The 24,488-nt window shown below is 40.1% G+C and overlaps 1 protein-coding gene across 1 annotated transcript in view; it reads right to left on the bottom strand.

Moving 5' to 3' along the window:
- Positions 1-12,447, bottom strand: part of STX18 (syntaxin 18) — a 57,793-nt gene extending 45,346 nt beyond the window's left edge. Inside the window, exon 1 of the mRNA XM_063157628.1 lies at positions 12,256-12,447. Within this exon, the coding sequence (XP_063013698.1) occupies positions 12,256-12,420 (165 nt within the window). The 5' untranslated portion in view covers positions 12,421-12,447. The remainder of the gene's footprint in view (positions 1-12,255) is intronic.
- Between the last annotated feature and the right edge of the window lie 12,041 nt (positions 12,448-24,488).

The following is a 24,488-nucleotide window of genomic DNA, read 5'->3' as shown; positions in this document are numbered from 1 at the left end:
ATTCTTACAAGCTAGTCTCAATTCATATTATGTCTTTATACAATCATTAAAAAAAAAAGATATCCTATTCACATATATTAAATGGAGTCAGTATGCAGACTACAGCGATGTGGCACTATTTAATCAACAATCACTTCATACTGATTCCTTCAGTTCTAAAAATAAATAAATAAATAAATAACCATCTTTGTACATCACTCATCCCCTGAAATCTGTGGAAAAGAAACCTGACAATTAAAAAAAAAAAAAAAAAAACAAAACCAAAAAAACATTAAAAAGTGGTTGCTTACTTCACAGTAAGCAACAAACTTGTGTGGTAGATTCAGCATCCTGTGAAGTCAAATACAGCTATTTTACTTTAGAAATACTCTAGAATGATTTGTTTCCCATAAGTTCATTTATTATTAAACATGAAGAGAGAACATTCATACATTTGCACAGTCCAAGGTTAGACTGATCAGAGTCACAGGTCACTGGAGCAGCGGTCTGGGATCTGGAACAGCAGTATCCAATTGCTTGCTCTGGTATGAAGCAATAAGGATATGTACATCCCATATGTAAAAAGGAATTCCAGAGCCATCTCTGTGCATTAACTGCTGCATCACTTGTACAGTACCATGTGTATTTTGAAATACATGCACTTGACTCAAGAGATTTCAAGTGATGCAGAATTTACCAAATCAAGGATCAGCTGAATCACACCTCAAATAATGCATCCTACTTGCAGCACTGTATCTTATTTTGCTGTTTAGAGCATTCATGAAGAAATAAGTCTTTTTTTTTGACTTGTGATCGTGCATCGTAACAAAATAAGGTTAAAGGATTTCTCACTGCAAGGTAATTTTTCAGACTTTAAATCATTCTTGTGGCTCTTTCTGTCAATAGAAAACCCCAAAACCCAACAAAGCAACATCCCACCACTACCACACTTCTGAAAAAGGTTGACATCAGAACTGGACACAACATTTTGCCATTTTAATAGTGCTATACACTTTCCCTTTAAGTGACCATTCCCTCCATGTTTCATTAAACTTACATCTTATAAAAACTTAAGTTCCATTTTTTTGGTATTGGCTTCTCTGTGCAATATTTACTAGGAGCCAAAACTGCCAAATTACTACCACAGCCACAACCAGAACCAATAAATGCCACCCTTACACATGCAAAGGTAATATCATGCCCAAGAAATACATACACGTATGTCATACATGCACATTTGCATATATGTAATAATTTTTCTATACAGTTGAATGAGGAATGCCTCAATTTAAGCCTACACAAAGGAACACTTTCCCTTCAATATCACAGCAGAAACTGCAGCTTGCACCACACTGTCTAGCTGAATAGACCCAAAGAAAATAACATATAACAAAGATAACTGAAGAAAGAAGAATTTTGAATTAATCAAAAATTTGTAGCTGTCACTTGAAAACTAGTATGCAACAAGGTTCTGAAAGAAGAATATCCCAAGAACACACACATCTGTTTAATATTACAAGCCAACTGTCAACATCCTAAGTGAAGTTTTAATTTAATATTTTTTCTTTCTTGATGTTTTACCTTTAGTCAATGCCTTGTGAGACTATCAGCTTTCTATAAGAAACTGTTAAATATAAAGAAATGTTATTGTAGTATGTTTATAAAATCATAGTTCGAGAACTTTTTATTTTTGTAAGGCCTGACCACAACTTAATTATCTGCAGGACATTCCAAGCTCACTATTGCAAGCTCCAGTTCCCAAGCAATTTTAAACAATATCTACTGTACAGGACATACAGCACTGCAAATACCACAACATGGTAGTGTTTCAAGAAGTCACCATTAGACATGGTTTTTATTTTCAATAAATATGTTTCTCTACCAATCATTAAATGGTTTTCATCACCACTACATGTTTGCTTTTCACGCCTGCTTGCTATCAGTGTTTATTTTAATATAAGAGAACAAGTCATAAAAAAATGCAGATACCATGTATAACATGCTGTATGTTACACACAGAGTGTCCTAAGGGCAGAATGTTCTTCTACAGCTCACACAATGTTTTCCTTCTTTTCCAGGAAAGAACTAGAGTAAAAGCAGGAAACAAAACTTGTTAAATTGGAGATGGGGGAAAAGTGAGCTCACCCAAAAAGTCTCAAAGAAAGGCTGGAAATTTTTAAGAGAAAGAAATCTCAGAAGTCCTGGGAATTCAAATTTGTTTTTTGAAACATCCAAATCATCTGAAAATAGTCAAGAAAAAAAATCCATCACGCAATTACATCCAGATTTTATCCATCAGTCTGAAAACCAGCAGATGACACAAGACCTTTGTAACTCAGAACTCCATGAATCTGTTTTCCTCTCCAAAACACCAAACACCTTGGTTTCAACCCATAACTGACAAACTCCTGTTTTTCCTACCCTTTTAATCAACTCTCCCCTTCTCTGGAGGCTGCTGCCATAGAGCCAGGGAGGAGCCCCCAGGGCACTCATGGGGGGCTCCCTTCTCACCTCCTCTTCTACCTGACATGCCTCAGGTGTGTATTTTATTCTAGAAATCCCCACAAGTCCTGCAGCAAAACTATTTCTGGTCTTCTAAATAAAGTGATATTTTATTTTCACCTTGACTAAACAGTGGAGGCCTTAGGGTTTTCTTCCATAAGAAAAATTTTAAAATGTACGGAATGACCTTATTAAAATTATAGTTATTCTAGTTAGAATATTAGAATAATACTTCATATTAGAGGTCAAATAAATTTAGGAGTAAAACCAAGACCCCTTCTCTTATTTTCCATCATTACTCAACATAACATTTGAGAGCTTATGGATATCCCCACAGAACCTCCACCAACATTCAGTTGAAACCCACTTCACTCTTCCTACACAGATGAAAAATTGGAGAGGTGGGAAACAGCAGTCAGTTGCATCTACAGAAATTTCTATACAGAATGAAATATTCAATTTAGAACTGGTGAGATTACTTCCATATTCAAAACTGTTTAAAAGTCCATAAAAAAAAATATCCGGTGTGAAATAACAAGCAATCCATTAATAGTGGAAAAACAAAGAGTGAAAGAAAGTTGGATTACATTTAATTGTACCTGGTTTTTATTTTGTTTGCTTTTCAAATGCTGGACAATACCTGCAGAAATGGAATAGATGCAAATTTGAGTCAATGCAGCTCATGCACTTTTCTACAGGTCTCACCAGCCTCCATCGAAAGAGAAGGCAGAGTCAGAATGAAAGGGTAAAAAGGGACAACAAACACCTGATCACTATAAAATGTAATTTTTTGCCAGACAGAAAGTTTTGACAAACCACCCTGAAGCCAGGAAACTTGCCTTTTCAAAAAAGTATCCATCATTTAACATTCTATGCAATTATACCACAGTGTAATATTTTAACACTAAAGAACATTTTCCTCGAATTACTGGAAATTATTCATACCTCCAATTTTCACCCCTTAATTGGTCTCACTGCTGAAGCTATCATGCCAGGTTTTAATACTTGCCAGTCTGAAAAATATTTTCAAGTACAATGGACTGAAGTTTCAAAGACAGAGCATATAATTACATAACCTTTCACTGAAAAATTGTATCCTTTTATCTGTGGTGAAACACACAAAAACTTAATCGACTCATTACCAAAAAATCACAAGCTATCAGCTCAGTATTACAGCAATAACTAAGCCTGATGACCAAAATGAGTCTCAATTAGCAAAAACACAAGTGTGAGTACTACTCATTGAAAGCAATGATATGTAACCAATTTTTGTGAGAAGTTCAAACACCTTTATGTTTTGAAATAGCTGTTCTCTGAGATTAAACTTTTTTTGTGAAGCACAATTTGCATCCTAAATAAAAATATCTCCTCATTTTATTAATATTTCAATATGCTTCAGAGTTTAAACCAATTAACATATGTGATGATTCAGAAATTGTTTGATAACTGCCACAGAGGAGAAAACTCCTTAGTCCAGACTCAATTTAGCACAAGATAACAAAAGAAATTACTTTTCCAGTGTCCAAGAACATCATCTCTACCTAAGTGAAGAAGCAGGATGCAGCATGCACAGAAAGAACTGCAGGATACTGGAAGTGTCACAGCCAAGACCTTCTCTGGGCTGCTATCCACCAAACTTGTTCTATTTTCAAAAAAGAAGAGGAGGAGAATAATCAGGCACCTTAAAGTTACCAACTTCCAGGGAAATTAGCTTTATTTTGGCCTCAGTATTAATAGCTGGAAAAACAAACCTCACAGTGGCATCACTTAACAAATCACACCAATATTCTTTTGTGTTTGCTTATTTTTATGTTCATTTCTGTCCCAAACAAGAGGCTATATTTCAACACAAATAAATATAGACCCCAAGGCTTGTAGCAATGGCAGTGCATCAAGGTACTCAAAATAATGAGCTGTTCTTGCTCCAAAGTCTTTGATTAAGAACTCAGTAAAACAGCAAAAAGTATAAATGCATCAGGTAAATTCAGTAAATTTCAGGTAAACCTGAAAATATTAAGTTCCAACTTTTTTCTCCCTTCTTCTCTTCCTCTCTTCCCTACTTAGATGAACTATATCATAACCTCATAATTTCCTGATATTCCTTCTTCTCTCATATTTCTACCTCTAATATTAGACTGTACCTTTTACAACCTCGATCATTCCATTTTCTTCCAGCTATGCCTGCACACTTTCTGTTGTCTCTCTTTTCCACTTTATCCCTCCAGCTTTTCAGACACCTCAAGGCCCACCACCTTGCCCCTAGCCCATCTTTCTCCTGCAGAGGTTATGCTAATGTAAATTATGTTTAAGAAAAGAAGGAGGCTACCCATGATAAACCTCAGCTTTCGCCCACTTCCACAAATGTTATCCTTATTTGTGGCAGGATGAAAAAGCAAGAGCTTGGAAAAGGTGCCAGCTTAAGAGAACACCACACTCAGGAAAGAGTTCATGGTTACCAGCTGCAGGACACAATAATTCCTCCAACTCCAAGCCAGGAAAGCGCCTCCCACAAGCAGCCTGGAAGGAGGTGAGGTGAGGTGAGGACGAAGGCAACATCCTCAAAATGGGAACTGCAGTGTTTTAGACTCCTCAGCACCACATGAGGTCCAGTTAGTCAAAACAAAATTGACAGGCAACTAAGGAAAGTTGTTTCCTGAGCCAACTTTCAATCCTGCTGTTCTGTTAAATTCAAAAAATAATTCCCATGGAGTTAAGAATGTAGTTTAAAACAAACAAACAAAGCAGGGGGAAACAATGAGAGACATTTGCACAGACATTTCCCAAAATGCAGGAGTTCATAACTTTTCCCCAAGGCCAGCCAATACCCTCCTCACTATTTTTGAAGTGACTTTTGCTAAAACCAGAAGCATCACATGGGGAACATTAGTGATTTGGCATTTAGTCCTAATGTACTGAACAAGGTCAGCATTTCATTCTTCTCCCAGTTTGTAGGGTTTTTTTCCCAATCTTTATTTTGCTATTTCCTTTACCAGCTTTTTTTATGTTTCTCATCTACTAATTAAAATTATCGTCTTTCCCTTCCGTCTCTCAGACTAAATTTCTCTAACAAGGATGAAGGAAATGAGAAGTAAAACCAATAAATGCTCATAATAAAAAACTAACATTAACTGTAATTTGCACAAGGGAAGAGATAAATCTGAGATATTAGGCAGCAGTATGCTGTAACTCCCTATTTGAAAAAGTACAATTTCAAATTATACTTTCTGCCTGCAACATGGGGGAGGGAAACCCATGTGCATGTAAATAAGTACAAAATGCAACATCATCGGTGAACTTTGGGGGAAAGAGCAACTGTTCATTAACTGTTCATGAGAGAAGAAGGAATTAATCCTAATGACCTCAGCAATGGGCCCAATTTAATAGAACTTAACTCTCATTAAAAGTCAAGTGAACTGAAATCACTCACTGTCCAAAATTTGGCACGGTCATCCATTTCTAATAAAGACTCTAATTTGGCTACACCACAAACAGTATATATTTCCCCTGCATTCAAATATTCTCTCATGGGAGTTATTCTTATGCAATCAGCAGACTTTAAAAAAATCTTATTAAACAGCCTTATTAAATCAGGTTATAATTTTTTAGTTGGAGTATAAAACCAAAACCATTAAAGCACACAACTTCAGCCATTTTTGGCCATTTCCTTCATAGCGCTGGTAAGTATCAGCTATCCAATTACAACAGAAGCAGCTCACTACATGACCATGCAGTCTCTGGTGCTCTGCCTGTGTTAGCCCACAATGCTAAATTCACTCTTGGATATGGAAGTTTTAGGATTAAGTCCCTTTCAGTTCTGTTTCAGACCTGGAGAATACATGTCCCATCTCGTAAAGGTTAATACAGCAAACTGACTATTTCATTACTTTGGATATTCCCCAGTTTTTTTAAAAGCTCATATATAACCTGACTTGTTCTGGAGTCACCAACCTGAACTTGACTCAGAACCAGCATCATAATAATTACAGTATTTGCCAATAAAACATGTAATATTTGGCTTTTTTATTTTTCTATACCTTTCATTTTTAGAGCAGGGATGGTGTTACTCCCAGGACCAGTACATTGGTACCTGCCACTCACTGAAGTTATGATCTATCTGAAACCAGTAGGCAGTGGAAAAGCCTGTGGACCTCCCAGTCTGAAAGTCAACTTTTTCCTTATCATATTAGAATTATATTAAGCACAAGGAATCCTCTGAAATCTAGATCTCTAGACTTGATCTACTAATATTTTTCAATCTTTCTATTTGTAAACACCTAGATATTTTCCAGTGAGTGTCTTGTCAGTCCCTACTAGCACTGTGTACATTACACCATTTCAGTGGCTCAGTTTTATTCTCGGTGCCTCTTCAAACAATCCTGAACACTCTGACAGGGATCAGAAAGTACATATGTTTAAAAACACTCCCTTTTATTTGTCCTGTGTCAGCAATGACATCATGCTATTCAAGGTGGTCCTCTATAGTCAGTTGGGGGGCCAGCTCCTGGTTTGGGCATTCCCCATGCCTTTTTTAGGCTGTATTTAATGCAGTGACAGTGGCAATGAATAAACTGTAACTTCATACACAAACACTCCTCCCTTCTTCTGTCCTAGGAGAATGCTCTAAATACCAGTCTGTACAAAGATGTGCAGGAGTATCTCAAATCTGGCACCAAGGACAAAAAAAACAGCTCTCCATTTCTTCTAATACCACTGCTATTGTAAGTTATCCCATAGGCTGCACTCCAAACAATGAAATAAGTTGGACTCACAGGTACACATGAATAGCTGTTTTACATATAAAAATAAAAAATAAAATAAAATTATAAAGTCACCACTGCCCTATGTGTAGCCAAAGCAATGTACTACAGAAGTCAAGGCCTTGAAATTAAAAGGTTTGCTTAAAATTTATATTCAATGTCATTTGTTCTGGCTTTCACAAGAACTAGTTTTGGAGACAAGTTTTATGTGGGGATTTTTCCTCCTCATTACACATTTGTACAGAGCAGCTGAACATAATTTTTGTGTGAGTATTGGCCTATTGTACCATGCTTTTTTTGAAGAATCAGTTAATCATCCTACAGAATCCATACACAGAACTTATATGAATAACAGATGTTGAAGCCTCATGAATCTGGCATCCTTATGTGTTCAACAGCTTCAAACATGGATATTTGATCATTTTGAAATTTTGCACTTAAAGATTTAAAAGCATTTAACCTTTCAAATTTTCCATTCTCAAGGATATTTATTCACATATGCCTGATATTGTTTTTGAATAATTTGTGTTCCAACTCTTCAGTTTTTAGCTTTTCACAAAACTTTAAATAAGATGATTTCCCAAAGCAAAACAGATTTTATTCAAGACTGCAATTAAATCCACCATGAAATCCAGCTTGATTGTTCATTTATATTTATTTCTGTTTATTGGCTGTATCAGCCTTGATTCCATTTCTCGAACACAAATTGAACAGTCAGTAATCATAAAAAGTTCTTGTTCCTTCTATATTTTCAAATATCTAAGAAGTATATTTGACAGAGGATATTCCTAATTGCTCTCATGTGCCATAAAAAAGTAAAAGGAAAGGCCTTTAGGAGTCACATTTCCTAAAACTGTCCTAAATAAAGCAGCAGCTCAAATGCCAAAGACTTTGCAAAACTGACAATCTTTTAAAACATCCAAAACAACAGACTGAAGGCATTGCAAAGCTGTGAACCAGTGTCACATAAACTGGAGCTCTGAACTGCTTATGTTTGTCACTGAGCACTTACTGTGAGCCCATTTTTTTTTTTACTTAAATATTTCTGCTCAAATCTTTAAAATTCTTCAATCACTTAGCTTAATCCCAAACCTGACACCATACCAAGGAACAAATGTATTGGATTTGTGTGGCAAGGTTTTGGTATTAAGATTTTGGTTTATTTCTTATTATCCTCCTCTGATTTGACTGGTAATAAATTAAACTCATTTTCCCCAACTCAAGTTGGTCTTGCCCATGACCCAGTTGCTGAGAGATCACTCCCTGTCCTTACCTCGACCCATGAACCTTTCATTCTATTTCCTCTCTCCAGCCCAGATGAGGAGGGCAGTGACAGAGCAGCTTTGGTGGGTACCTGGCATCCAGGCAGGATCAAACAACTACATAAGCCTACATAAAAGTATGAAGAAATGCAAACTTTATCAACCCTGGATACTGCATTTCAAATGTCACCATAAAGTCTAAGAGAAAGAAAATGTTTTGCTCTCATTCACTAAAAAGCACTAACATACACATAATGAATTCTAAGCCTTCTATACATTGCAAGTAATGGAAAGTCTGTCACTGGAACTGTAGCTTTCCTGTAGCTACAGGGTCCTGTTGATCCTTAACAATAATTTCTTACCTGGTCCTAGACATTATGCAGATGGTGAAGAGACTGAGAGGTGTCAAAAATTTTCACCATAAAAAAACATAAGTCACATTACATATCAGACAGCCCAATGGTTGGTTGTACAATGGCAGCTGACAGACCAAAAAAACCCAAACCTAATAAACAGTGATGGGTCAATGCCAGGGCAAAGTAAATCCTTTCAACAGCTCAGAGCCATAACAGCCATCTTTGATTTATATGAATTGAACAATTTTATCACAGTTTAATAACATCACCAACAACACCAGTCTCTGCAACTAACTTTACCATGGTTATAGATGAACTCCTAACATCATTGTGTTAAGAACTTAGTCTCAAATACAAAAACCTTCATCAGCTCTTCAGAGACTGCAGCAACACAGTATACCTGAGCATAAAATAGCCAGGTTCAAAAAAATATAAACTAATACAGAATGCTGAAATATTTACTTGTGAGTAACACAAAACACCAAGAGCACACATCTCTAAACCAGCTTCCCCACACAATATTGATTCAAGTCAAAACTCTTATATTCTACATTCTCTGTGCCTCCCTCAATCCACCTAAAAAAATCATGTTAAGTTTCAGAATGTAAAATAGGAATTTATAACTTTATCTCCCAGGCACAATGAACCTCAACATAAATACAGAAGCTGTGTAGGATTCTGGTTACAATATTGTAGGATTATTGGTTACAATTACTGGTTACAATTTGTTACAGCTTCTCCTCCAAACACTGAGCACCTTCAATCTTCCCTCCTAAACATCACTTAGAGACTGTAAACAAAGAAGTCAAAACCCAAAGAAGTTTCCACAGTCCTTGAATGCTACAGCAAAGGTCACAGTCCTTCAGGGGCAGAAAGGAGAACGAGAACATTCAATGTATGACAGTTATTTCACTCAATATAGTTCAGCAAAGTGCTCAAACACCTAAATTATGTGATACAAAACCTCTGTGGGATGGGCTAGAGAGATCTCTGATCCCACAGCTGAGTGCCTGCCCAGTGCCACACTCCAGCTGTGCTGCAGCTGTGAGCAACTGGCTGCTCCTCCTGGAGCTTGGAGCACAAGCAGCATCTGCACAGCTCCACCTGCAAGATGCTGGGCAAGCCCACACAGAACAGAATGTTGAAAGGAGTCGTTCTTTATGCAGACTCTATTATTTCACTACTTCCACATTTCCATGTCAGGTGGAGAACTTGCACTAAGCACTTTGGGCTTCTCTAGTTTGGAGAAAAGAAGGCTGAGTGGCAACCTCATTGCTCTACATTTGCCTGAGGAGAGGACATGAAGAAGGAAGTGGCAATCTTTTCCCTCTGGTATCCAGGGTCAGGATGACTGGGAATGGTTCAAAGCTGTGCCAGGGGAGGCTTAGACTGGACATTAGGAAGCATTTTACAATGAGCAGGTGGTAAAACATCAGAAGAGGCTTCCCAGGGAGGTGGCTGGTGCCCCAAGGCTGTCAGTGTTCAAGGAGCATTCGGACAATTCCCTTAATTACTTGCTTTAACTTTTGCTCAGCCCTGAAGGGGTCAGGCAGTTGGAGCAGATGATGGTTGTAGGTCCTTCCAAACTGAAATATTCTATTCTGCAACCAAGTAAGGCATAAAGAAAGTGGTGACTAAGTGTAGCTTATTCAGGGTCTTTACTATTAGAGAGTTTGACACATACATGATTAAACTGAACTGTATTTGGCTGAAACAAACACATAAAATAATCATTTATTTTACTATAAATCTTAATTCTTCTAGCTGCAGTTTCAATGTTTTATTCACACATTAAAATGATGTTCTGTGGTCTGGTGGGCTGTTGGCTCACTATCACAAAGGTACAGGACTTAGAGAGCAAAGCCAGCCCACCTTGCTCCTTCTCACTGACCAGCTGTCAACAGGCACCACGTGTTCACACAGCAACACACTGCAGCTTTTGCTTCTTCTCCAAAGTCACGTTTATATGAGCACCATTAATTAAATCATTGTCCCACTCAGACAGTTCAGCTCATCCCCCTTGGCACTAGCTCTTTACTTCACCTGATGCTCTTACAAATTAAATAAGACATCCTTCTCCACACCTTTGTCCTTCTTTCTGTTGTCTGGACAGTGCACTGAGGAAACTCAGAAAGGGTGAGGAGCTCAGAGAAAAAACTGGGATCATCAGGAAACAGCAGCTGTGAACAGGGGTGAGCCAAAGAACCAGGGCAGAAAAATATGGCATGGCTATAGCATGCTATCACTGCACAGAACCACAGCAGGGCAAGGAGAAGATGGAGGTCAGGGTAGGCTTGAGTATGAATACAACTTTAAAAAACAAAACCAAACTTGGGAATAGGCAAAAGCAAAGAAGCCCTGGTAGCAGGAAGGTAAGAGGGAGCAAAGACTAGAAGGGAGGAGGAGGTTGGCATGAACCTAGTCTGAGACTGTAAATACTTTGAAATACAGACACAGAAACTGAGCAGGAGGAATAAAAATGAAGACAGAGAAAATACTAGTGGCAATGGGACAAAAGGCTTGTTCAGAGGGAACAAACAAATCTGTGGCTATAAGAGTGTCTAGAATGGAACATAAAACCTCATATTTCCTTGTGCTTCCTCTGCTACTATAAAACACTTGTGCATTTCTCATTTAGTCCCAAACTTGCAAATCCATTCTGTAAGTCTGTCTCCTGACAGTTCCTTAGTTTTTCAACATGCAGTCCAGTGCTTTATCAAAGACATGTTATTCAAACCCTGCCTTTGACTCAGAATGGAAGAAAAGAATATGCAGCAAAATTGTCTTTACAGAACGACTATGGACTGAGGACTGCTGTTAATGCCGATCATCTTTCACCTCTTTTACTCCTTAACTTTTCAGTGTTTGTCTTTGCAAGTCTTAAAACTTTCCGACGACCTTTGTACATGTAATCTGCCTAGGGCTGGCACTTAGGTGCCACCCCGTGTGATAGCGGAAGCCAGCACGCCAAAGGCAGTAAAGGGAGCAGCGCTGCAGACGCAGACGAACCCGTGTGCCACGGCAGCTGTGTTACGTGGCAGCCGGCAGGAGGAATCAGCCGTGCTCAGCCCGCAGGCACGGCCGGAGGGGCGGCGGATCCGCACGGACACAGCCGCAGCCCCGGCAGGAGGGGCCGCGCCGCGGGGAGCGCGGGCGACGGGCGGGCTCGGAGCCGGCCCAGCAGCGCCGGGCCCCGGCTCTCACGGCGCGCTCCCAGCCCACGGCCGTGTGGGAAAGTGCCGCCCCGCCGCTCTTTGCGGGCCACTCCGGGGCCCGCTCGCTCTCCCCCGGGAGCGCCGGACGCTCCGAGGCGGCGGTGAGGGCCGGGCTGCCCGCCCGGGAGGAGCCGCTGCCGGCGGCCCCGGCCGCCCCTCGCCCTCCCCCCGGGGCCGCACTCACCACCTCCCGCGCCCTGCTGGTGAAGTCGCTTTTGGAGCGGGCGGTGCCCCGCTTGAGCAGCTCGTCCCTGGGGCTGTCCCCCGCCGCCGCCACCCCCAGCGCCTTGTTGCGGGTCTTCACGGTCTTCACGCTGGCCTTGAAGAGCAGAGTGATGTCCACCGCCATGGCGGCCGCCGGTGCCGCCGCGCGCCCTTCCCCGCGCAACGCGGCCCCGCGCGGCGCGTTCCGCCTGAGGGGCGGGGAGGCCGCGGCGGCGCGGGAGCGGCTCCGGCCGCGCCAGGCCCGGGACAGCGGCGCCCTGGGGGGGACGGGAGGGACCGGAGCCGTGTCCCGGCACAGCCTGCCGTGTAACCAGCGCTGTACGGAAAATAGAACGTGTACGGTGTGACGATCCCCCTCCAGGGCGTCCTGCCAGGTGTAGCCGAGCAGTGCTGGTGCAAGGCAGGTTAATTAGAGCTGATTAATACATATTAACGCGATCTGCACTGCGATCTGGGGTAGGCGCTAGTGTGAGACTCCCCTAGGCAATGCCATCGGTGTGATCAGACACTGACCTCCCTGGTGACAGGGACAGGACCCGAGGCAATGGCCTGAGGTTGTGTCGGGGAGGTTTAGGTAGGATGTTAGAAAATGTTCTTCTCCCAGAGATGGGTACTGGCACAGGCTCCCCAGGGAAACAGCCACAGCCTGACAGAGATCAGGAAGAGTTTGGGCACACGCTGTGACTCTTGGAGTGTCCTGTGTGGGACCAGGAGTTGGACTCGATGATCCTTGTGGGTCCCTTCCAACGCAGAGTATTCTGTGTTTCTGTGATTCTGTGTATGTCCCGTGACCACCTCTCCCTGTGTAGGCAGAGCAGCCTTGTTACACCTGGGGTGTGCAGCGATGGTTTCCTCAGAGAAAGCTGAATTCCCAGGACCCCCAGGCTGCTGCCATCCTGCACTGGGACAGTGTCACATCAGTACCTGCAAGGTGTAGCACAATGTTTGTAATCTGATTCCAGAATAAGCTTTGTGAAATGACCTTTGTTATAGATGCTATAACTTTATTATAATGTTCTGTACAGTGGCCTAGCTACATGAGATTACGTGGCACCGTGGGGAAAGCTTTTGACCAAATAACTAGTGGTGTTATTTATATAAATATTCTTATGCATACATATGTGCCACCCAATGCTCCAGTATCCAGCAGACACCATGTAGTTTTTAACTGTCCTTTCACTGACCAGAAGCATGTTTATTCCCTGACACAGTCTCCAAAGAACACAATTTCAAAATCCTACCGCACCCCAGCAGACTGAAACTTAATCAACCAGAACTATTTTTCCCATCTATTCCAGGGTATCAGGCTTTCTTCTCATGTTGATTACTGCACTGCTTTTAGTTCAGTTCCCATCAATTCAGCCTTAGCTGCATATTAGTGGTTCCCTCACAGTCATATTGTAATTAGCATTCATTCATACTTTGTTATTATTGTTCTATTTTAAATTGTGTTTTTATTGTGGTATGGATACATATTTCTAATTAAAGGAATAAACTGGTTTAAGTCTCTGTCCTCGGTGCTGGATTTACCACGAGAATATATTTAAGGCATTAAATAAGTGGACAATGAAGGAGATTAAAGTTGTCATTCCAGGAATGCCAGCAGTACTTGATTGAACCCTGAGCCAAATGCTTTCTCTTTCAAGATTAAGAAATTCAGTATAATGATACTTCAGCAAAGGACATGTTTAATAAAGCTATGTGAAACACACACGTAGTAAATCAGATCCTTTCAGGTATGTTCCCAATATTGATGGGTTTTCTTTTCCTTGCATTACCAAAACCTGAGCAGTCACATTTAATAAACTTTCAGGAATGACTTGATCATGCTGACATCCTCAGTCTTAAACTTCTTGAAAACACTTCTGAGACATGTTCATGAATGCTACCTGTTAAGGTAATTTTCATGTGCTGTGGTTCTGCCATCCTTATCATAATTATTAACTCATTCCACGTGCACATTCTTTCACAGGCACTTGCACAGGTCAGTTTTTTTCAGTAGAAATAAGGACACATCTTGGCCCATGGTAGTATGCTGCTGAAAGTGTAGGTGATAGCATTAACCTGTGGTTTTGTGCACATTCAACTGTATGGTTTGTTCCAATATTTAATGAAGTGAAGATTTACACTCCCTTAAGGTATTCTCACTGAAGTGGCCATTGGATAAGAATCTGCAGAGTTTTTCTATTAGAGTGCTGTTTTTCTTATATTTAAACTGTAGAAATATGAAAGCTATTTTGAAATTTTGAACTTCACCTTCCCTTCCTTCTTTTAGAAAAAAACCAATGTTTTGGTGCCTGTGTCAAGTAATAGTTTAATTATTTTCTAATGAGATTTAAATTCTTTACAATAACTGGAATGCTCTATAGGTGTTTTGACCAAAAAAGGAATCTACAGTTCATTAAAGCAGAGTAAATTTTAACAGACATACTATATTTTACCTCCTAATTTTGCAAAGGTTTATACACACATTAAACTACTTTGAATACTTCCACTGAGGTCAGTGGAACCTCACAAGGCACACACATAACTCTTTTACTAGATCAGGACCTTAGCTGGAAATTCTTTGGGCACAAGATCACGTCTTTATTTCTACTTTTACTTATTTATTTGTGCTTTATGCATGTGACCAATAGTTACTGAAAAACACCCCAAAACAGTAATAGTAATATTACACAACCAATTTTGAACCTCAACAGTCTTAAAACTTCCATTCCAGCCCAAGGAAATAAACAGAGACACATTTTAGGAGAAAGAGAGTATTAAAATTCCATAAAGCTGATCTCATCTGTCAGAAATAGACTGAACAGTTAATCTGGCAAAAGAAAAACTTAAAGTGCCTTTTTAATGTGAAAGAAGGTTGCTCAAATGGACTGACTCATTAGGTATATAATACCCAGGGCCTCTGCTGTAGAGATAGATAGCTTTGGAGATTACAACTGCTTTAAAATCAGCTGCTAAGAGCTGGTGCCCAGAGTTTTCATGTGAACTTGATCCCAGCTTCCTGTGTACAGTAACTGCATCTCCTCCCTAGGCATTTGCACTTCCACAGCCACCTTCTTTTAAAAGCTTCGAGCTTACTTTGGAGCAGATATGTTTCAATAGTACATACTGGAGCTTCCTGTAATTGCTAAAAACACTCACCTTGAAATTTAAGATTTTAGGGTTGGAGTAAAATTCCAGAAACGCTCACAAAGCACTACAGAGCCACCTGGAGCAATGCAGGTAAATTGGTGAGACCACATGCACTGTGCACTCTGTTGTGCCCCAGCAGGAGCATGTCTGGAAGAGAAGAAATTAGGACATTGCAAACTACAACAGTTTTGTGTTCAGTGTGAGGACAGCAAACTGATTATCAGGTCTACCTGCCTGCCTAATAGGCAGTCTTAGGAAAATGTGCCAGTGAAAAGGAGTTCATGTTTCCCTGTGATTATCAATCAATGTGCCTGTTAAAGAGGGGCTGGTGGGGTTGTCTCAGAGACAGGTAACTCCTCAAATTGTAATTTCCTTTCGTGTGAAAGACAGACAAAAGGGAAAAAGCTCCTGAACTTCCTCCCAATGTTACAAAGGTCCTAATTTGGCCCAGGCAATAGAAAACTACATGTGGTCCATTTTATTTTTTTTTTCTGGCATAAACCCAGTAACTTTCTTTATTAGATGTCAGTGTTGCAAACTGAAGAGAATATCAGGAGGAAGGCAATTTGTTCGCAGTGCACATTTGTAACCAAGACAAATCAGAAAGGGAGAAACTCCATTTGATGTCAGCTTGAACTTTTAAGCAGTAGTGTGCATACTTACTGGCTTACACTCAAAGTAAATACAACTTTGTTGATGTGCAGAGAAATTTTCTTCAGTGTTTAAAAGTGGGGCTGGAAGACAGTACAACCTGTACAAGGAAGTATGATCACTTAATTGAAACAGAGTTTTGTGGAAAGAATGGATGTTAACTGCAACTTGTGTTGTCTGTGGCCACAAATATTGGCTGCTAGAAACCAGTTCAACTGGCAGAAGAGTGATCTTCCATTGATTCCCTGTTAACAACATGCAAAAGTGATGGTAGGGTGGCCCTCACCAAAGGATGGGTAAAACAAAAATGCAAAAAAGGTACAAAAATTAAAATGTAGAAAGAACCTATTTAAAGAATTATTGTAAAGGAGACCAGGGGAGGAAAAGGATAGCTTCACTGAAGTTACTTACAGACAATGATAGGGGAAAGGATGTTATGAAATCTGGATCATTTTTTTCCAATTTTCTCATAAGAAACTCAAATCTTGATGTGTACATAACAAACCATCCAACATGATGGTTGGATGGGCATTGAATTGATGTTATTTTATGTGCTTTGAAAGAGGAAAAATTAAATTAGAATTTTAATTCTGTTTCAATTGATGTAAACAGCAGTGACCAAAAGATATGTCAGGGAAACAATGTCTTAATGCCTGAGTGCTTCCCACATTTACAGGGTCAGAAATAACAATAAGCCAAATCAAAGAAATTTCCACTGCTGGGATTTGAGTCAGGCCCAGCATACGTCACTAGAAATCCTACAATGTCTTTGCCAAACCCACAAAGGACTGGAGTGATTCCATAGCTCCATTTGGACATTTCTGAGGTTAGGCAATGGCTCACTATCTGCTGGATATCATGCAAATTAGCAGCAGTGGCTTGTCACAGTCGCCTTTACAGTAGCTGAAGGCAGCACCACTTTACACCAGTAAAGGCACCAAATTAATTGACATGGCAGTACTCAGAATTAAGTTATCATTAGTTCTACTACTTATAACTTTAAGCTTCTGTATGTTCTCCAGATATTTCCCTGGTTTTGTTACAACAAAGCTCCCTGACCCTTTCCATGGCTCAATTGCCCAAATCACTGCTGTGGGTAGTACAAGGGAAGGGGTGGGAACAAATAGCTTGTGAAGAAGGTGTAGGAAGGCTCTGCAACAGTCTCAGCTCAGACTGGTTTATTCTGTCAGTGAACAAGCACTAAACACAAACCAGCAGAAATAAACCAGGCAGAGGAGCGTTACAGAGAATAATTTTATTCTCATTTGTTTAGTAACTCCACAAAGCCAGTGGAAGAGGCATGGAAATAGTGTTTTACTCTATTTTTGTTTATCTTGGTGGAAGCAGGAGTTGGAGTAGATGTAAATAGGTGTTAGAGCATTTTTGGCAGGTTTGTAGCCTGCATAACAGCTCTGTATAGAGATCCTGAGCTGGCTCCAAGCAGACTGGCATGTCCACAGCATACTGGATTCAGTGCCCTGGCTGGCTTCTGCCAAAGTGTAATCATATCCCTTTTCAGCTTAGATTTATACAAAGGCATTATTATTGCAATATGGAATGTACCTTACCTGACAGGGTCTTTTCATGTTGATGACTGAGTCAGTGACCTGGTTTTCCTGGTCATTTTGTCTTTTCCAGCTGATGAACCTGCTGTTTAGAGGAGAAATTGTTTTTGTTAGTCCCTAGAGGAAAATAAGGAAGTAATTTATATTTAAACAATCTCAGAGTTGGTACACAGTCTCAGCTCATTGTCTAGTCACCTCTACAGCCAGCAGCCCTTTTGGTACATGTGCCATTCATTCTAAGGGACATCTGTGGTGGGTGAGAGGAATCTTATTCTTCCAGTGCCTGTTTTCACAACCAGGTTTAGATCAGACCTTTAGCCCAGACTGGGCATCCTTGGGGATTAGATTAGTATAATTTTTCATATAATGATGATTCCTGTGATAAAAATATAATATACCAAAATGAAATGATTCAATACTTCCTTGAGAACACTGGAGGGAGCTCACAGAAAGAGACAGGAAAGAAAAAGAGAAAAGGTGGCAAGAAAGAGAAGTTGTTTCTGTTCTGTGAAAAGTTCAGACTTAAAAGATTGCATTTCATTTCAATACATGTACAAATGTAGGAAAGAGGTATTTTTGCTTATCTTAAATTCTGGTGATTTTTCTCTGTATTTCTATCCTGGCATCATTGTAACTTTCTATTTTGAACACATTTACTCAGAAAACATGCTTAAGAGGCCTTTTTTTTTTTCATTTAAATTATGTTTATTTGAGTTCTCTTGTTTCTGTTCACTTGGCTTCATGCTCTGCAGTCTGATATTTAACCTAAAATGAGGGAGAGGGACTTTGGCAGACTGTAGTTATACATCCCCTAGGAAAATACCATCATCTTCAGTGAACACAATATAATGAGGAGGTGTCCTATTACATAATTGAGGAGGCATTGTCTTTTATATGCATTCTGGTTCATTTTTCACACTAAATTAATCTTAATAAACATCTGCTTTGAGTAAAGAGAGTTTTGTGATATTTCAACCATGACCTCTCTGGAAGTCCAAATGATTTTGCTTTATGTTTCAGACTGGAGTATTCTTTTGAAACATTTCCCTTTACTATATGATAATCAGTGTGTTAACATGAGCTGATTAATCCCATCAGTCAACACTGATACCATGGCTCTTGTGCCCTTTCCCTAATAGACTCCTGCTTGCAAAATCACTGGCTTCCTAAATGAATTCAGGGCAATCTTGCAAATTATGGAGGTCAAATGTGATGATCACAGTGGTCCACTCTGGCATATAATCTATGAATCTGTAACTCAAACTGTAAGAACTACAAATAACTGTACCATAGCAGTAAATTAAGAAATAAAACTAGTTGTTTTTAAGAGAGATCTTGATATATTAATGAAAAAAGTTACATAAACTGGTTGTCTGAAATAGCTGGAGCAAGGATTTGGTGGCTCTGTAGCACTTCCAGATCTATTTTACTGTGTTTCAATTGCTCATCAGCTTGCTCTCATTTTTAATATTTGTTTTATAACAGTTTTTGATACAGTTACTAGGATAACAAATTAAAGATGGATTTTAGCTTTTTAAAGAAAGGCTCTTTTTCATTTCAGATGACAGACTGAATTGAGGCCTATGAATAATGCTTGTGTTGACCTGCCAGAATATGTCTTCACAGCAATGAATTCTCAAATACCCAGGCTGAGCTTATTCATTTTGAAGTCAATGGGAGGGAAGGCAATACAGCCCAGTGCTGAATCAGGCTGCATTTTAGCATAACAGCAATCATATAGTGGGGTTTCTAAAAAATAAGAAAATACTTTGCAAAAGCCACATTTGGTTTTCTGTGCATGATTTTTGCTGTAGAGTTTATCTGTTCAAAATCCTGCCATACTGCCATGCAGCATGTGTTCAATAAAAACGTTCAAAATGTATTGCAGAGTTCCAGAGCTACAGTTCTGTCCTGTCCTACGAGTTTGTAAGATTGGACAGAGTTGCAGCTCAGGGAAGAACTGAACTGAATGAATATGGGGTATGGAGACATTTCCAAGAAAAGGAGGAAGTGGGTTTGGTAATTTATTCGGTAACACACTAAGAATCCGGTCCAATTAAAATAATGGGCAAAGTTTACACTGGCTCAGAGGGAATAAATACAAAGCAAACAATTTTAAAAGCAAGCTTCTTACTCTAGAGATACATCTCAGATGAGACAAAAGTAGTGTGCCATTCCTTTTTGTCATTACCAGTTTCATGGCTGTTTATAACAGGACTGAGACTGAGAAAAGGATTGTAGACCATCATGTCTTGGCTAAATTTCATCTCCAGTAGCTGTTTAACTACCTTCATTTCAATCTGTGGTTTCCATTATTTATAGCGGTGCTAGATTTTACTACCCCTGCTGCATTTTCCTCAAAATGTACTTGCCTTCCACTAACAGGTGACTGGCTCCTGGTATGTTTTGCTGCCTCATGGAAAGGTTTATGGAATTTTGTAGGTATCTGTGAAACGCTTAGAGCTACTTGTTTGAAAAAGACCTTGGAGATGCTAGTTTAAATTCATAATCTCTGGAAATCCCAATATGTAAATCAAAGGATTAAAGCAAAAACGTAGTTTCTTTTTCCACATTTCCCCTGACTCTATTTTATTAAAGGTTCCTATTTATGGTGCTGTTTCTGTTTCTTGGGCGGCTCGCCGGCAGAGCCCCGGCAGGCCGGGGACAGGGCGGGCGGAGCGGGGAGCGCTTGCAGCGGCTCCGGGGCGCGGACAGAGCCGGCCCCGCCGCCCCGGGCTCCCATCGCCGCTGCGGGGCTGCCCAGCGCCAGGGCGGATCGCCTTGCGCCTCCTGCGGCTTCATGTTTCCGTCGCATTGGCTTGCTCACGAGTGCCAGCATATCTAATGCAGCGAGGGCGCGTAACCAGAGGCGACCCGGAGGTCAGGACTGCCCTTTCCAGCAGTGACCCCATGCAGGGGTGGTGGAAGGAGGGAGAAACCATACCTGTGCAATGACTGCTGATCCTGGATGCCCTTGTTTCTGGGTGTCTAATTTGAGATATTTTTTTAGAACATGTGAAGATAAAAATCCTCTGGTAATCAGACACCTCTATGGTTCTAAAATCTAGCTCACACACACACACACACATGCACACACACACACAATTTCTGAAAATCTTGGCTACAATTATTTTCCTTAGGGCTTTATCTCTAGAGAAATCTTTCAGACATGGATTATTTTCTTGTCACCTGTATGGAGCTGAGCATCAAAACCCTCTTTTTATGACTATGAAACCCTCTTCTTTATGACTATGCAATGCTATAATACAAATATGAGATAACAAAATAACTCTAAATTCATATTCTAAGGTTAGTATCAAATGAGTGGATTTCAAAGATACATTAAAAGTCCCATTTTTTGTTTTAAAAAAATAGAAACTTTTCTAAAAGTTAGAAAAGTTTTAAAAGAATAGTTAGAAAAGAATATTTAGAAAGATATACCTTGCAGTGTCTCATGTCATGTGAATTTTAACATCTCTGCCTGTAATCCAAACTTTGAATTGAGACTGAGTGGGTAGCAGCCATCATGCATCACCAAACCCATTTATTCAATTCATTGTCTCCTTTCCTTTCCAATTCATAATTGCTTGCAACATACATGCTTAAACTTGCAACTGTAATTAATTTGTCAGCACATTTCCATTAACTAATCACAAATTATCAGCTTCAGTTCTATAGGTCTGACTACAGGGAAGTTTTCCCTTAATCCAACACACCTTAGAGATCAAATGGAGATTTTGAATGTGATAACAAGTGATAAAATATGTCATGATGGCAATACTTTGTGTTTGAAAGAGTATTTTTAGACTTCTATGCTTGTGAATGCATTTGTGTAGAACTAAATTACTATGAAACCATGTATGGTGTGCATATAGTCCAATGCATATGTCTGTGGAATTATATGGTGATTTTATAAAACATGTTTAGCAACTTTATTGCTTAAAAATTCACTTCAATTGTATAAACTATAAATGTGTAAGTGAAGAGAATTTAAAAGGAATATTTTCTGTAGGAGAAATATAACTGTGGATTAGAATTTTCCTTGGAGAAGGATATTACTTAAGGGTGGTCTTTCCCAGCTGATTCACCAGGTGAGAAGGAACATGAGGTTCCTCCACAGCTCAAAACCACTTCCCAAAAGTTCTGATGTAGCATTGTTAGAGAAGTCTGGTTCTCTGGGGTGCTTTGAGAGCAGAGATGAACGGGCTGTAGGGAACGAGCCCACAGCTTCAATGCATGGAAAACTCGTGTGTTATTCCCAGCTGCCACTGAGGGAGCTGAGCAGAGCTGGGTTTGTTTGACTGCCACAGGAGTGAGAGCAGGGCACTGGCAGGCACTCGAGTGTTTCCAGCTTTGTGAATTCAGGAACCTCAAATAACCTGTGTGATCACGGGCAGCTTGCGAGGGCTGAGGGACACATGCCTCAAAGCCCACTTACTAATTCCGTGAAGTATTTTCTTTCTCATGCTCTCTAGTAAAAGAAACTAAATTCTTCAGGTGCATTCAGTTTCAAATAGTGTTAGGTTGGGCTAATTGCTGATATTAGTTATAGCAGGGAGCTTAAAGACATAGGTTTTCATGTCAGCATGCAGCAAGTATTACCAGACATCACTTACTGGAGAATGCTGTCTCAAAACAAAACTTCAGATCAGAAAACTATAAAGTCTTTCCACAGACACGTGTGTTATATTCATACAAAAACTACACAAAATAAAAAGACTGTTTTTTCCTGTACTTTCAGATCCAAAAGATTGCACTTTTCTTACTGACTTGAAGAAAGGGCGCCAGGCAGATATAGACCTAGAAAAAATACAAAAATATCATTGTTTTTATTTGAAAGATGCCTCGTTCTGTAGTTTTTGAAATGACAGCAATAATCTTGCTCTTAGTATCAAAAGGTGGGTTTACTTTTATGGAAATTTCTGTTTCTCATTTGCTTTACTTCCTTATTTGCATGACAGGTTTTACAAGTGAAATTGTTGACTACAAAATATTAAAACTTGACAACTTCTAATTAAAACAGTGTAAATCTTGAACACACTTGTTCAGCTTTTTCACCACCTTTCCCCAAGTGACTACAGATTTGCCCCCAAAAGAATGTTAAGTTGTTACATCCAAATTGTTAAGCATGCTAACTCATTCATACATGTGTTTTCACATATATTTCCTTTATACTTAGAAGTCAAATTGGTGTAATCCTGCAGATTCCCAGTCCTTGTGAGTTGATTTTGAAGCAATGTCATTGGTCAGCTCTTGTCAAAATTTAGCTAAATTCCCAAAGAATTGTCAAATCAACGCAACCCTTTTACATTGAGACAGTCATATTAGCACAAACATGGTCATAGACTATTTGTTCACACTTGACTGAATTTATGACAGTTTAACTATTTTAAATAGAAAATGTCTTTATGATAACATTACTGCATCCAGATTAAGGGATTATAGCAATTTAATTTGTCTTTTTGTTTGTTTATTTGTTTGTTGCCAGCTTTTTACAAATTATTGATTTGGTCAAATTGTTGGGTGCAAAAAATGCTGTAGATCAGGCCTCAGATCATGCTCTTATTAGCAAACCAAACACTGGTTTTGTTTTTGTTGCTGACGTTGTTTGTTTTCATTGCTGTCTGAATGAGCCTTTTATGGTCTCTGGCTCTGCCTGGCTGACTGCACCCGATTGTATTTAATTACATTTACTCAGTAGTTTTAGCCGGGATCCCCGGCCATTACCTATCAAGTCCGATCGCTATTATTTAAATCCAACGACTCGGAATCAGAGAATTTATCTTTTACACAGTTTTTGCCTAAACATCCAGCATAAACACGCCGGGATCTGGAGGACTTGCTCTGACTGCGCTGATTAAAGGCAAAGAGCAAGATGGATGGAGTCAGTTGCGATCAGCAGGCTGCAGCGTCCTGCTGCGCCCCAGTCTCTGCCATTGTGCGCGGCTCTGGGTACCAGACTCGCCATGGTCCTCTCAGGTCTAAAAGGAAAGCTGGCTTTGTTTGCCTGTAAGCATCTGCAAACTGTTCTGACACATGATCTACCCTCTCAGCAAGGCCACTCATTAGGCTGATTATCACTTCAAAGTTTGTATTATCATCCATCTCTAAAGGCAATTAGGAATGGGTGGCTTTGAGTATCAGACACTGGGTGACACTAAGTGACTCATCTTTATTGATTCTTTTGTGAGCAGAGACAGTGATTGAGATGATAGGATTGCAGCCTACCTGCCCCTTTGACTGGTAAATACTGAAGAAAAACGGTGTGTAATTAACTGACAGTTAATATAGGTTCTGTTTAGTGTTCAGAAAGCACAATAGTGGAAGCTGCCCAAAAGGAACAAAGTAATGAAACTCCTTTGACAACTTAAACTCTAAAGCCAACTGTGTAATTATCTGACAGTTAAAGGGGGGAGGGGAGGGCCGGGCTCAGTATTTATGAGACCAAAGGAATTCCTGCGCCCGAACAATGGGGACAGATACTGACAATAATCATAACAGCTATACAAAATATTTGTTTGTGCAAGCCTGCCTTTCAAGTGAATAATGATCGGTTTAGGGGTCAGAGGAAGCTTTGCCGTTTTGGATCTCCAGATTCCCGGGGCCAGTGCGTGGGGCTGGGGCTGGAGTTGGGGCTGGAGATGGGGACGGAACTGGGGCTGGGGCTGGGGATGGAGCTGGGGCTGGGAATGGGGATGGAGCTGGGGATGGAGCTGAGGCTGAGCCGGGAATGGAGCTGAGGCTGAGCCGGGGATGGAGCTGGGGATGGAACTGGGGATGGAGCTGGGGCTGGAGCTGGGGCTGGGGATGGAGCTGAGGCTGAGCCGGGGATGGAGCTGAG

The sequence above is a fragment of the Melospiza melodia genome, chromosome 5, assembly GCF_035770615.1.
Source record: "Melospiza melodia melodia isolate bMelMel2 chromosome 5, bMelMel2.pri, whole genome shotgun sequence".
Classification (NCBI taxonomy): Eukaryota; Metazoa; Chordata; class Aves; order Passeriformes; family Passerellidae; genus Melospiza; species Melospiza melodia.
The sequence above is the reverse complement of the archived record's forward strand: the minus strand, read 5'-3'. Positions and strand labels throughout refer to the sequence as shown.